The 16,116-nt window shown below is 38.4% G+C and overlaps 1 protein-coding gene across 11 annotated transcripts in view; it reads left to right on the top strand.

Moving 5' to 3' along the window:
- The first annotated feature begins 707 nt into the window (after nucleotides 1–707).
- nrxn1a (neurexin 1a) overlaps nucleotides 708–16,116 on the top strand; it is a 149,597-nt gene continuing 134,188 nt past the window's right edge. For 3 of the 11 annotated variants that reach the window (XM_053238983.1, XM_053238982.1, XM_034309210.2), the window contains exons 1-4: nucleotides 708–1,109; nucleotides 5,284–6,563; nucleotides 12,339–12,356; nucleotides 13,608–13,637. In XM_053238983.1, coding sequence (XP_053094958.1) covers nucleotides 5,852–6,563; nucleotides 12,339–12,356; nucleotides 13,608–13,637 — 760 coding nt within the window. In that variant the 5' untranslated portion in view covers nucleotides 708–1,109; nucleotides 5,284–5,851. The other 8 variants (XM_026915950.3, XM_026915959.3, XM_026915957.3 and 5 more) reach the window with 6 other exon arrangements.

Raw genomic sequence — 16,116 nt, forward strand, 5'->3', positions numbered from 1 at the left:
ACATATAATGTTGTATTCTATAATGTCTATACCTATGACTACTGATTGACTTTTAATTATGGATCAGAACATTTTACAAGCTGATATGTATTATTAAAACTTGCTTTATGACTCCTTCTATCTCCTTTTCTAAGGCTTTCACTGCTTCATCTGGTCCTTTTAACTTGTATGTTGCTTGTGGGTCTGTAGGAACAACGACTTTTTAAAGCAGAACCAAAGAAACCAGGACCTGATGCATCACAAAGCATGTATTGGTATGTAAAAAGATAAGAGATGAATAGTTGCACCAGTGACAGTCAGGCCTACCCTGCATAATGACCTCAATTGATTTCCACTAAAACATTTTCAACTCTTTACTATGCCAGACATTTAGTTGCATATCATGACAGCTCCTGTAGAGGCTCCTAATTGCACTCACCATGTATTGTTCACTGCCTTGCTAGGTAATTCAAACATTATAATATTTTATCTCATAGCAAGTTTTTTCTCTCTACACCTCAATTCATCGATCCTTCTGGTTCTGCAAACATAGGATAATGAGGGAAAAAAAAAAAAAACCACAACAACGATGAAGCACTGGACACGCCTGAGCTGGTAGACAATATTCTCGGCGCTGCCGCTGTCCATGGTGCTGCAGCAACCACGCCCCTCCCAGCTCTCCGACCCCGCCCACCTCCATCAGAACGCTAATGGAGCAGATCACGTGACTGCATGTCTCCGGGTGCTGACGGTGCCTGGCGAAGCTCAGCTGAGAAAACACCTCGACCGCAAAACACCGAGCGGGCGCTTCTCTTTTCTACATCCGTGCGAAGTGTAAATAATTTTGTACAGTTCAGGCGGGTAGAATGAGCGGTTCTGTAGTCTAGTTGAATGCGGTATTTCTGGCTCTAAATTTCTAACCCCATCAGCACTTTTAGGGGGATCCGCATACAATAACTGCGCGTCTCTGATTTCTTTTGCGTTTCCCGCAACACCGATGCGGTGGTATTTCTCTGCCAAATAAGAAAGAAAGAAAGAAAGAAAAAAAAAATCTAAATTGATGCGGAAATCATCAGGCTTCGTCGGGGAAGCTGCGGATCAAAGGATCACACGATGGACTTTGTCTCAAGGTAAAGAGCACTTCCGTTTGAATGGGGCTCAGCTTGTGTGCAGATGTTTGTGCAGATGTTTGTGCAGCACTGTGCTTTCTCCGGAGAAATTCCGTCTCCGATCTTCATCCAGCCAAATGCATGACTGAGCCGTGTCAGAGGTGTGTTTCATTAGCTGCTACACTGTAGTCTAATCTTCACTTTACAATGGGCTTTACAGCCGACATGTGTAATTTTGCGCATTAATTGACGAAGCCGTATATTTCCTGGTCTCCATCATGTGGTATTTATCGTGCAGCAGCAGCTCACAGACAGAGGCAGGCTGAGAGAGCCAGGGCTTCACACACACTCACACACACACACACACACTCAGAGATGTAGATGTGACTAATCCACCTGCGCTGATTCAAATCAGACCAGTTCACTTTCAAAATCGGATTCTTATCTAAGCCGTTTATAATATGTAATTAGGATAGAAAAAATGTGTAGATGCTTCATAATGTGTGCATGACGCAATTCAGTGTTTTTTTTTTTTTTTTTTTTTTAGATCACGGGCATTTCCGTTATGATTTTTGAGGAAAACGCTCCTCTCCGTTTGTTTAATCTAATCAGGTACATTATAGCCTACAGATTTAAGGCTCTTCGGCGCCAGTGCAGGGACATTACTGCTTTTTCAAACAGTTAAACCGTCTCATATGTGACTAATGACGCGTCCCATGTTTTATGAGGGCCATCGGAAAGACTGGGCTCTGATCTCGCTAAACAGCCGCCGTGTAAACCTGACACACTACACACGGGAATTAAAGCGTGTAATGATTGGCCGGGAGGCGTTGATGGACAGCCCGGGGGCAGGACAGCATGCGGTGCCGTTATGCGGGACTTAAATGGGGAGACACACACACACACACACTCTCTGTCTCTCTCTCTCTCTCTCTCTCACACACACACACACGTTATGTCCAAAAGGTTGATGTCCAACTTTCACCATAACACCCTTCAACTAGACTAATAAATGAATTTAAATCAGTTAAAAGCATTTCCTTTAAGCTGTTAGGAAACAGGATATACTACCATACTAAATAGCATAATATAATATCTAAAAATATAGTGCGCCACTAGAGGTTACCATAGTTACCAAAGGTGGCTACTGTGTTCTAACCTACTAATTAGTAGCCTACACTAATATGCTGTTTCCAGCATATAGTTATGTATAATATGTATATGTAATATGTATATTAGTATAGTTATGTTTAAATGTTTTCCCACAATAACATGTAAGGAAACGTGTGAGGAAAAAAAATGACACTAAGTTAAAGGTGATGCAGAGTCTCTAAGCAACCTGTATCACATAAAGCCCCTGGAGTTTGTAGCTCCTTCTTCCTTTTCACTAGTGGATTTTTCCATATGAGAGAGAGAGAGAGAGAGAGAGAGAGAGAGAGAGAGAGAGAGACGTGACAGTGACGCATTTGGAGTCTCTCATTATGTGGCAGGCTGAGGATAATTGCATTATGGGCTCACACATTTGTGCCCAGTTTTTTTCCCTTTGGTAATATTGACATTTACTACCATTTAAACAGGTTCAAGCAGTTACATTCTCTACACATTTGTGCAACTGGATTTAAATTCCCAGCCACTTCAGTTGGTTGTGAGCAAATAGCTCATAAAGGCAGCATGTTATTCAGAATAGTCAGAACAATAACATAAGTGACGTTAATTTGCAGGCTTATATTCAATAAAGTTGATTATGATTATCCTATGTTTACCCATCAAAAGTTCATGAGGAAAAAATTATTCAGATATACATTGAAAATTCATTACATTTTCTAAAAAAAACAAGTTAACTGTAAAAATAACCTAATTCACAACATTTAAACGCAAATCTGAAAAATCATATAGAATCAATATTCATATCAAATTGACTACACAGTTATGTGTAAGGTGTTTTAGTTATATTAACTAAGTAGGCTATGCTAAAAAGCAGTGCTAAATGGAAAGCTGAAAATGCTTTTATTTATTTATTTATTACTAAAAAAAATCAATTAACATCATTTATACCAAAAATCTGAGAAAATCTTTCCAATAAATAGCACTGTCATTTTTAAATTTAACCACATAGTTGAAATGGAGCATCTGAACAAATGAAACTGTCTCAGGTGATTCTGAGGAACCTGTATTCACAAGTCAATTTAAGACAAGTGAATGACCACAGAATACCAAATGATTTACTAAACTGTGTGCTAGATTGTGTACTCGAATGCATACCACACACTATACAGTACAGTATATGCTGGGGCAGAATACAGTATACAAGTATTTCATTTCAAACACCACATTAGTAATGTGTTCATGAATAGTTGTACTAGGCTGGCTTTATCACATAAAAAAGGAGTGAAGTAAAATTCTTGTATGTCATTCTGAATCAATAAAAACATGTATACCTCTGTATAACCAGAGGGTGTAGACTGTAGAGTATAGACCATGAGTTATAGACTGTAGTATATAGATTGTGGGGTATAGACTGTGAGGGTTAAAGACTAGGAGCTGTAGAATATGGGATGTAGACTGTGGGATGTAGAACATGGGACATACACCGTGGGCTATAGACTGTGGGGTATAGATGGGTGTATAGATTGTGGGGTATAGGCTATTAGGTATTAACTAGGATATAGACTAAGGTATAGATTGGAAGGGGGGAGATGTAGACTGTGGGCTGTAGATGTAGACTGTGGGGTGTAGACTGTGGGATATAGACCATGGGATATAGATTGTGGGATAGACTGTGGACTGTAGATTGTGGTTTATAGACTGTGAGGTATAGATTGTGGAATATAGACTATAGGGAATAGGTGGTGGGGTATAGACCTTGGAATATAAACTATGTGTATAGACTATGAGCTATGGACTGTGGGGTGAAGAGTCTAGGGTTAAGACCAATGGGTATAGACTGTGGGGTGAAGAGTGTGTGGTATATACAGTATTACGGGGTGAAGTGTGTGGAGTATAGACTGTAGATTATAGATTGTAGGGTATAGATTGTAGGGTAAAGAGTGTGGAGTATAGACTATGGTGTAAAGAGTGTGGAGTATAGATTGTAGGGTAAAGAGTGTGGAGTATAGACTATGCTGTAAAGAGTGTGGAGTATAGACTATGGTGTAAAGAGTGTGGAGTATAGACTATGCTGTAAAGAGTGTGGAGTATAGATTGTAGGGTAAAGAGTGTGGAGTATAGACTATGCTGTAAAGAGTGTGGAGTATAGACTATGGTGTAAAGAGTGTGGAGTATAGATTGTAGGGTAAAGAGTGTGTGGTATAGATTATGGGGTAAAGAGTGTGGAGTATAGATTGTAGGGTAAAGAGTGTGTGGTATAGATTATGGGGTAAAGAGTGTAGAGTACAGTTTGTAGGGTAAAGAGTGTGTGCTTTAGATTGTAGGGTGAAGAGTGTGTGGAATAGATTATGGGGTGAAGAGTGTGGAGTATAGATTGTAGGGTAAAGAGTGTGTGGTATAGATTATGGGGTAAAGAGTGTAGAGTATAGTTTGTAGAGTACAGTTTGTAGGGTAAAGAGTGTGTGGTATAGATTATGGGGTAAAGAGTGTAGAGTACAGTTTGTAGAGTACAGTTTGTAGGGTAAAGAGTGTGTGGTATAGATTGTAGGGTGAAGAGTGTGTGGAATAGATTATGGGGTGAAGAGTGTGGAGTATAGACTATGGTGTAAAGAGTGTAAAGTATAGATTATGGGATGAAGAGTGTGAGGTACAGACTGTAGGGTAAAGAGTGTGTGGTATAGATTATGGGGTGAAGAGTGTGGAGTATAGACTTTAGATTATAGATTGTACGGTATAGATTGTAGGGTAAAGAGTGTGTGGTATAGATTATGGGATGAAGAGTGTGGAGTATAGACTGTAGGGTGAAGAGTTTGGGTTTTAGACTCAGCAGATTTAGCTGCCACTATACTTTAATGGGCTAACCTTTCTTCAGCTAACAATGCTAACTTTACTATTCACAAAACAAGATTTTAGTTTATTCTATGAATGAATTTCACTGGTCATTATTTATCAGTGTTGGTCATGTCATTGTTTAATTGCAAGTACAGTATTGTAGTGCTGTATGTTTCCCATCATACTTATGTCATAAATATTCTTTGTTTTAAATTCAAGAATTAATTTTAAGAAGATTGTTTCTTATTCTTTTCAGATTGCGGATCAGTATGACAAACTGGATGTGATTAGAGAGATTGTGAGCACTGAAGGCCCTACAGGGGCCTGCATATTAGCCTCACTTTGAGAAGTTTCTATTTTTCTTTGTCTACGTGATACTTGGCCAACACAATGACTATTAATTAATCTATTCATATGACCCATGGTGGCCTAATTTACTTGCACCCTGTATATACGTGACTTCGTGTGATGGATACCTTGACAAATACCTTGATAAATGCCCCACTACAGCCCGTTTATATTCCATTGAGGGAATTTTAAATCTGCCTACATTTTAGTAGAATTATTTAGGATTATTCATATTTTAGCTAAATACTTGCTACATTTATTACATTGGCTAACACTCCAGCTATATGCTGTCTACATTAATTAAGATTAGGCCATAACGTAGGCCTTCTCTTTTCTTGAGAACAATGAGTAAAGGAAAATTAGCCCGAATTTATAGCTGTCACAGAGAACCCATTTCTGTTTTAAGACTGTAAACCTAAAACAATTAATTATATACCATTTTAGATTAGTCTTGTTATCACTTTTCTGAATTCACCATGAGCTTCTCCATGCGCAGCAGTGTGCATATAATTTGGATAGGCCTACTGGTTTGTTGCCTGGTTGACATAGGGGCCAGCATGGAGTTCACTGGTGCTGAAGGCCAGTGGGCGAGGTTTCCGATGTGGAATGCTTGCTGTGAAAGCGAGATGAGTTTCAACATGAAAACAAAAAGCTCACATGGACTTTTAGTGTACTTTGACGACGAGGGATTCTGTGACTTCTTGGAACTTCTGCTCCATAATGGTAGACTCAGTCTGCGCTTCTCAATCTTCTGTGCTGAGCCCGCCACTGTACTATCCGATACTGCGGTCAATGACAGCCGTTGGCATGCGGTCACGGTGCGCAGGAATTTCAAAAACACCACTTTAATTGTGGATGAAGAAATCAAGTGGGTGGAAGTGAAATCTAAAAGAAGGGACATGACTGTGTTCAGTCATTTATTCTTAGGGGGGATACCTCCCGAACTGCGCTCAGTAGCCCTACGGCTCACATCTTCGTCCATCAAAGACCAGGTTCCGTACAAAGGATGGATAACCAATTTGAAGGTGAATGGTTCGGAGCCGACGATAATTGGTAGTGAGGGGATCAACAGTGACATTTGTGAAGCAGACCATGTTTGCCTGAATGGAGGAGTGTGCAGCATCGTCAACGACGAACCCATCTGTGACTGCTCCGAAACAGGATTCCAGGGGAAAGACTGCAGTGAAGGTAAGAGCCATTGTTATATTGTTGAAATGTCTTTTGTTTTCCCCCAACATAGTCTTTTCCTTGATTTTTAATTTTAATACATTTGCACTAGTACCTCTGACAGATGTGCATGCAACATCATGTTTGTTTCAGGCCTCCACTGTGGCCATTGGTCATGTTACATCACATGTTTAGATTAGTACTAAAGACCATTGTTAAGAGCAATAAGCATTTCTGTTGCTACAGCTTCTGCAGAGTGTTCATACTTCTTAAGATGACAATATAGAATCGATTACCAACAATAAAATTCTTTAAAATGAAATTTAAAAAAAAATTCTCACATAGATCTGGTATATGGAAATGAATACAGCATATTTAGTGGTCTCATTCAAAACTGACAAAATATGACAGGCGTAATCGACTTAAATAAGTTAAGTTGTTTTGTTTAGGAAATATGAAGTTTCAGTGGATATAATCTCTCAGAATCATACACAACAGTGTGCATTTGTCACTCATAATGCACATAAATCCAAAGAAAAGTTGATGCAGTAAAATGATTGAAGTAATATATATATATATATATATATATATATATATATATATATATATATATATATATATATATGGAAATGTTTTGAAACGAGTGGGAATAATATTGTGGTTAACTTGTCTGTAAACACTACAGTGTTTTTAGGGTGTTCTGGTTGGTGTCCAGTTATCTTCCCTCTTTGGCTTCCAATTACAGTTTTGAAATTTGTTCCATCTTCTCTTTTTTCATTTTGGGCAATCCCCTCTGTTGATGGTTTCCATGTCAGTTGTGTCTCAGGCTTATGACATGCCATGTTACCAAGGAAACTACATTCCCACAGAGTAAATTTTGGCCTAGTAATCCAGAATCAGGACTGTACATGCAGTTTTATGAGGATTGTTCTCTGAAAATGAAAGTACAATTTGGTGTTGCTGTAAATGGTATTTCAAGCTCTCAACATGGTATTGAATCTTCATCAACATAATAAAGGGAGGATGTGCTGGTGGAATTGGGTGCTTTAGAGAAAACTGGCGTACCACACTGTGACACACAATGTGGGATGACATGAGCATTTTGTAGACATACCTTGAGACTGACAGTACAGTCTAATTTCATGATTCACAAAATAATTCACTGTTCAGTTTTGGTTATTGAGACACAGCATTTGGGCTTTGCATAATGCAAAGAGAAATCCATATGGCTGACAACAGTATGGCTGTTTTTAGTCCGTAATATGTAAGTATTAATGAATCACTATTAGAGTAGGGAGCTGATTTAATTTAAGAGATATTTCACTGTTATTAAGCTATGTTTTAAGGCTTCAAATTGAAATGCAAATGCCTTAGTTAATGGCACACCCAGAGCTCTCAGAATATTAGTGTCATACCTCTTTACAGATTAAAAGATTGGCTTGGATGATGCCAAAAAAAAACTATAATAATAGTATCAACTTTTCCTTCATATTGTACAAGATTTGAATAGGATGGACCGTCATTGCTATTGTTAGCCTACTTTTAAAGCTAGGAAAGAGAATGGAAATACATTATAACTTAGTGTCTAGTGACAAAGATGCAGGAGTAAAAGATTCATTAAATGACTCAGTGTCTTTTAACACATCTCTATCCTTATTCTGTCCTTCCTTTAGTTATTAAATATTGATGCAAGGGTCTTGTGCTGAGGGAGAAGCAGGAAAGAGCCTCTGTTTCCTCTACCTCGTATGGAGTAATGATGGTTTTCACCCTTATGGGCAAAGGCATCAGTCAGAGGCCACCAACTGGATTGGCCGCTTTTGTACACTGTACGGAAGAAAATGGGTGGTGTGTGGATTTAATGTTTCTGTTCTCAATGTACAAATGCTCAGTCATTCTCTCGACAGGCAGTTGTGGTAATAATATTCTTTAGTGAGGCAGGTGTTGGGCTCTCAGTGGGAGAGACGGCCCACACTGCAGAGAATAACAGTACTACACTTAAGATATTTTTTTTTACACTGCTGGGAATGCTGGGAACAAGGGGTTTATTAGGACATTTATTTTTATTAAAGACTACTATTTATGCTTATACTTCTTTCTTTTTTCAAATGTAATAGCCATAAGATGTGTATCATATGGGCATATCAGCTGCCTCTCACCTGTACATTTTACTCATCTAATGTGTAAAATGTGTGTTTAAGAAGGCTGTTAGAAAACTGGACTGTTTTATATGCGTGGAGCATTTGGTTGTGTAGTGAATCGGTTTGCCAGTGAGTATTTGTACAGGCAGCGGTTCGATAATTCCTCTCTTATCTGCTTTGTTTAAATATCATGACGGTTTTCCAGATTGAAAGGGTTTAGAGAGGCAATATGTCACATTTTAGGGCTTATGTTATGTGTAGGGCATATGTTATTTGTATTTAATTAAGTATTGGAGCAATTGTGCACTTGTGCAATGAGACCAGCCCAATTTAAGGGTTATTTCACTCTGCATATAAAGCCCATTTGAAGTATCTCTAGCTAAGATATTTGGCATCTCTGAAGTAGAGAGATGTCAAGTGCGCAAGCATTGAATGTATTCCTTGACGTAATCATCGTGGTTAGACTTATTTATCCAACTCCAAATCAACTGAGCATTTGAGGGTTAAAAGCCTTGCTCTCAGACACAGCCGTGGGCTGGAATTTGAACTCACAACCTTTCAGTAGTCCGAAGTCTTAACCATGAGTCTGCTCAATGATCAGTGGAATAAACTACTGAATAAACATTTACGTTCTCAAAACAAGAGCCCCCTGCACCTGTGTGAAACTAGTACGTCTTGTTAACATCTTGTTAATTTAGAATTCCATTCAGTAGTACTAATTAGAGGTTAATTATATATTATTATTGCCATATACTCAATCAAAAGGTCAGTGAGGTTAACCTTTATCCACTTACTACTATGATTTACAATAGACCTTTATGATATTTATAGCCAACCTTCAGCCTTCAAGACCTCTTAATATCTTCCCTCCATAATCTTTGGTGATAAGTTTTACAGACAGATATATGGCAGATAGAGATTTCTCTAAAGTCGGCAGCTAAAGCACACAGACTAAGCCCTATAATCTCTTGGCGATATCGAATGAGGGTATTAGAGAACACACTGTATACACCTTCACATGAAGGATACACTGGATTAGATTTGCTGACAGATGAAAATGGCTACCAGTAGTAGTTGTGGTGGATGTTCATAGTTATATAGTTGTACTCTAGTTTCTGATACTATGGTGTGTGGAGATGCTCTTGAAATACTCTATTATGTGGTTATAATCTGGTTAACTAAAACAGATCTAACAATATTATTATAAGACTAGTGGGCTAGTGTAATAATAGCTGCTATGTATGGTTGCATTAGCTTGATGATAATTAATTTACATTTACTCATTTGGCAGAGGCTTTTGTCTAGAGTGACTTAGAATTTAGCTGAGAAGGTGAGGGTTAAGAGTTTTGCTCAAGGATCCAACAGTGGCAGTTTGGCAATACCATGAATCGGACCAACAACCTTTTGATCAGTAGTCCAGAGCCCTATCCACTGAGCCAACAGCTGATATTGTAGTAACAGTTATTTTAGTAACAGAATGCCTTGCCCTTAGGGGCCACATACAGTGGATATGTATGTTTGAGAATAATGCCCTCTGACAGTCTGAAAAACACACATAATCGAGAAGCTGTAGCTGCTTACACAGGGCACTGTACGTCCGTGCGTCACATAGCATTTGCACCACGCCTGCTCAAGCCCACACTGGAGCCACTGTATATGTTTGTGCTCTCTGTGTGTAAATCTTGTCCTTCACCCTAAAATCACAGCACTTTGCATGGACAGCACTCAAAACAAGCTGTCAGTTTGATGTGAGCCAACATGTCTCTGACTCTGTTTGCAGTACTAGAGTGAAGCTACACAATCCTGACATGCTAGTCAAGCCAGCAGAGACCTGCCAGAAAGGCTCAAAGAGGAATCTCAGGTCTCTTTCATATAGATGCAAGTGAAAATAAAGATTATCAATGTACTATGCGCTATAGGTACATGCTATAATAGAGATAATGGCCCCACTTAGGTAGTAGTGGTTGAGGCAGAGGGTGGATGTGAACATAAAATCAATACTGCACACTATAAAGGATGTCTGGTTGATAGTTCTCAGTGATCAGCCCTCATATTTAGTAGTATTTTTTCCTAAATTTGAATGCATCATTCATTGTAAAACAATTATTCGATTGCCAGTGTACAAAGATATTCCTATTATTCAAAAAAATCTGTCAAGAGAGGACACAGTAGGAGTAGGTCTGCAAAAACATATGCCATCCTGCACTGCAGCACCTAAACAGCTTAATGTTTCTTTGTCATTATTTATGCCATGGCACCTTTTATGTTCTTGATTATTCATTCATTCATCAGCATTTTTGTTCTAGTGGCAGTTGTGGTGCATGCAATTTGTATTTGGTCGAGCGGAGCAGACTGCGGCGGTAAGTCTTGGGTCATTGTTCCCCTTGAGATGCAAAACAACAGAGGTAGGCCTGGATGCTTTCAAAACATTAAGAGATAGACGTGGCATTTTAGGGAGACTTGGATCACAGGGGCTGCCCAGAAACAGGCAGGCCCAAGGAAAGAGTGGTTTGTGTTGAATGAAAGCATGACTGTCTCTATACTCAAGGTAATGTACTTTTCTTTAGAGAAGGATAACAGTCAAATATAGTCAGAAAACATAGTCATTAATTCTTATGATGACTATATGGAGTAATCCATCACAGTACAGGTACTGTACGTTTTATTATTACTGACCTGACTGACCGGTTTTGTTTTCTCTCAGTAGGTGTATGCTGCATCACCTGATTTCTTTATTTAACCGCTGCATGGCTTACGACTAAGCAAATTAATCTCTAGAAATCATTTAGAAATGTACTGCCTTTAAGGTGACAGATTTGCCTTCAAAACGTTTTTTTTTTTATTTATCTTGAATAAACATGAGTTACTTCATAACTTGATTTCAATTTATTATGCGTTAAAGCTGCACTTACAGTGAGAGGGTACAACTTTTTGAATAATTCAGAAATATTAGGAGTTAATCATATCATATTGATCACTCTCATTTTGCTTTCAGGTATTTAACTTCTTGCATGTTTGTGCATGCTCTCTGAAATATTACAGTTTCAATACATGTTTAATTGGCATTATAAACACTCATTCACTAAGATCTTTTAGTAAAATTATTTCAACCAGGGAGACTTATTTAAGATTCGGCATGTTTGTTTTGAATTAGATTGAATTTCTACATTTATATTAAAATGTGGAGCTTCCTTGGTGTGAAAGCAGTGAAATTCTGTTATTATGCACACGCGTGGTACAAAGAAAACAGAGTACATTCCCTACCACTAATGGGGCCCAGCTGCTGAGGGGAGGAAGTATGGGATTAGCAAAAAAGAAACAACAGGAAGAAGCGAGAGTATTTCAACAGACAAACTCTAATTGGGCAAGCAATGAAAAAAAAAATGTCTCCCTGGTTGAATGTTCATCAAGTTCAATACACTAATGACAGTTAAGAGTCTGGACCTTATTCAAAGCTAGAAATGGATATTGGAAACTTCAAGGAAATGAGATCCTGTGGTTTATCCTCCATGGCAGCATTTGTATTGGCTTAGGCATTTGCGCAGGATGATAAGACGCATGTAGCTTTGGTAGTCCTCAAGGTTGGGCCACCTTCTAGCCTGCATGCCTCTTAATCAATGTCTTCCTCTTTTTCTCCACGCCTCGGCCGGTCCTCCAGAAGAGGTCTACGTTGGAGGTGGGTACACCTACACACTTCTATTCTCTTTTCATTCTCAAGTCCCCTTTGCCATATACTTCTCTCTATTTCCATATCTCAAACTTTTCTTCCTGAAATATTCTAAATGTATTTTTTAACAATATGGGGGCTCAAGAACGGTAAGTGAATCCAAATTTGCCTGTTGGGGAACGGAACCGTCTCTGAGGTTACTTAGAAGGTAAAAGGTATACACATTTCCTTCCATCTTTAGCTTTATGTCCATTGCTTAATGTAGGTGTTGGTCAGAATACCCAGGGATTGGCCTCTGTCCTGTGACCTCTAACATTTGGGTGAAAAAAATGAGAGAAAATCAGTCCCTGCTTAGTATGTCCAAATTCCACCAACCAAAAGAGCTTCCTGCCTCTGCATTCAGAGGCTCTGTTTTCGTCTTTTCTGGTAGCTCTCAAACAGATGTACACTCACTAATGCATGCAATCGAAAATGTACGCAGAAATTCAAACCTAGCAAAATGCTGTCAATTTTCCTAAAATTGTATCGTGTGCTTCAGGGACAGAGGGTAAGTACTGGGGACAAATCATATTTTACATTCCCGGCTGGTGGTTCCAACACACCGTTTAGAATCTAGACAGGTAAAATATGTGCTCTATTGTAATTCATTCCTTTGAAGGTATTGAATCTTTTATGTATGTAGGAAAGGGCACAATTTACAGGTGATATTTTGTGAAAGATGAAATGGGAACTGCTGGTTTTCATTTCAGACATAGATATTTGTTGACTGATAGATTCATGTTTTTATGTTGCTGAAATAAAATATCATTTGAGTTTATTTTATTACTGTGTATAAAACGTAATAGGAATGTTTAGGACCTATTTAAGTATGTCTGAATATCTTCAGGTGTCTAGTCATGATAATATTGCTATTTGTCAAAATTATATAATCAAAATTCTGGAAAGGGTTGACTAGCTGGAGGAAATGTTTGATCTATGACAACAATAAAATGATTCTTTCATAGATTTGTCCCTTTCAAATGTGACAGATAAAGCATCACAACCATTGGGTTGAGGAAATGCTTTTTCTTTTTTAACCTTCCCAACACACCCACTCTCCTTCTCACCTCCTTGCCCTCTCTCTCTCCCTGAAATTGTAACACACCCCGGGCCTCACAGCACAGGCATCCTGATTTCACAAGATGCCTGTATGTCAATGTGACAGAAAGCTTCCACATGATCCCGTTCTCTGTGCTGACTGTGCTCTTGTCTTCCCTTAAGGTCTTGCGCACCTGATGATGGGCGACCAAGGTATGAGTTTTATTCCTTTATCCCCCTTTTTGCCGCCATTCCCCACCCTTTCCTCCATCCTTCCTCTGCCTCCCTCTCGCTCTTTGTGCTGATTCCTCCTCACATCGTGTCACTGCTGGTAGGGATTTACTGGGCCTGCTTTCTTTCCGGCTTGGCACTGACTCAATGGATGGTTTGGTCTTTTCAATTTATTTATTAATTTATCTCTTTTAAATCCTCTACTGTGGTATTTCTTTCAGTTTATTATTTTTTTTTTATCAGTTTCAGTCATCTGCAACTGATTGCTATTCCATTGTTGCTTGCCAACCTCATTTTCATAAAGAGAGAAAAATAATGCTTTGAACGCGTTGGTTGGGCTGGAGATTGAAGAACATCTCTCGAGGGTTTGTTTGTTCTTTATAAATGTGCTAGCATGTATTCTCAAGATGCGAAGCAGGAAAGCATTAGCTCTCTGTTCAATATTCATGCTTTCCCTCCATCTCTCGCGCCATCATGTCTCGGCATGTTCCTCATCTGGAAGCTTCCGTCCCTTCTGCCTGCCTCCTCTCCTGTGCCCTTAATGCATGGAGCAAGGTCAAATGTTAACCTTTCATATCCTTTCTCTGAATCTTACGTAAGTTCGTGACTCTTACAGTTGCTTCTTTCCTCTCCTTTGTATCGCCCCTGTATCTCTCTGGAATTTCTCTTCACGGAACCATTATGTCAATATCCTAGGTAAAAGTAAAGGTACATAATGTTTTTTTTTCCCCATAATATATTTCACAGTATGATTAGCTCTTGCTCTAAGCTGTTCATGTATATTCCTGTACCTGTGGCTTTATACATGCATCCACAGTTTGTTTTTTTCTGGGTATTCTGAGTTGCTCTGATTTATTGTGTGATGTGTGATGTCGTGACAGTATGCCCAGTGGGCTGGAAGGTAGGTGTGTACTGCTGTGGAAATGTTTATGCCTGGATACACAGGAAAATGCAAAACGGGTATTCACTCAGCTTCAGGTTAGGATGAGATATGTCTAGTTGAATAAAGAATATTATAATAAACACAACTGACATACCAGTGAGAGAAGCACGTTTAAGCAGGGAAGATCTAACACACCAAATGACAGCTTATATAGCTATTGCACTAAAACAGTTTAGAAATTATATTATATATTTTCTAGTGAATATCCAAATGAGATTCGCAGTTATTTTTACTGATTTACTGAACGTCACCAAATAATAAAGATGGTGATAATGTATACTAAAGATATACTTTGTACAAATTAATGCTTGCATTATTTTACAGCTTTTACAATCTTGCAATAATAATAATAATAATAATAATAATTGACAATTTAGTGTAAATAAACCTTATAAATTAAACTTCAATAAGGAGCACACTGAAATACATAGAGCATCACTGTTTGTTTTCACTTCTTATGAACAGGTAAGGGTTTTACACCACCAAAGATTTTCACAGTAATTTATTTGATTTTTATAGAACACCAATTTTTTTACTATCCCAAATGGATTTACAGGAAGTTTATTTAGTGGTGCTATTTTTATCATGTGATAATGAACTGCCATTTTGAAGAGCGTGTTCCCGCTGAGGTAAGTCACCACATTCCTGACCCTGCTGCTCACTCTTCTTTCACTGTGGGTGCCCTCGTCAGAGCCACTGCATGCTAGACCTCACTGCCTTTTATTCAGCACTAGGGCACAACACACACGCTCACACATGGCTAAATCTCAACTATGTCATTTATATGGATGTGAGAGAGTAAAATGCCGAGCCTGGTGGAGCAGGTAGGTGCACTTTATATCTTTTATTTGAGCTTCGCTGCTCCTGCCTTTGGCTGGTTAATACAGAGTTCATGGTCTCTTAGACTTTATGTTCAGGCCACCAGTCTGTCTTCAGCGTGCTTCTGCCCATGGGTGATGTAGAGTCTAAAAATAAAACTTCCCTTAAAGCATCTATATGCAATTGTGGTGGCATTTGAAGTTCTGCTAATTCTGTTTTCCTAGAAGATTTTTCTAGAAGATTGGTTCTCATCTGTGTGTAAAATGGTGCATGTTAGTCAACCCTGCTTGCTGGGTATGAAGTCTTTCTGCTTTCAATTTTATTTTATTTATTTTATTTTTGTTATTTTATTAAAGAGATCCTCAATCTTGGTCTTTACTTTCAGCTAAAATGAACTCTAAATCCTTAGGAAATGAACCAAATGGACAGAGTGTTACAAAATTTATTTTATAACAAGTTAACTTTTTTTTTTTTTTTTTTTTTTTAAATAAAAGTTTTATTAGCTATGCCTGGGATAACCAAGCATCTACAAAACTACATCTACTAGTACAGTGGGGTTGTGTTTAGATGTTAAAGAAAACTTTTTCTTATTGGATAAATTCTTCTGATTTTGTATGCTTGTCATCTTAAGATTCATAATGAAAGTTTTGCTTGGCTTAAGCTTGATTTCACAAAGAAAAATATAACTGGATTTGTAGC

This window comes from Pangasianodon hypophthalmus, chromosome 12, assembly GCF_027358585.1.
Source record: "Pangasianodon hypophthalmus isolate fPanHyp1 chromosome 12, fPanHyp1.pri, whole genome shotgun sequence".
Lineage (NCBI taxonomy): Eukaryota > Metazoa > Chordata > Actinopteri > Siluriformes > Pangasiidae > Pangasianodon > Pangasianodon hypophthalmus.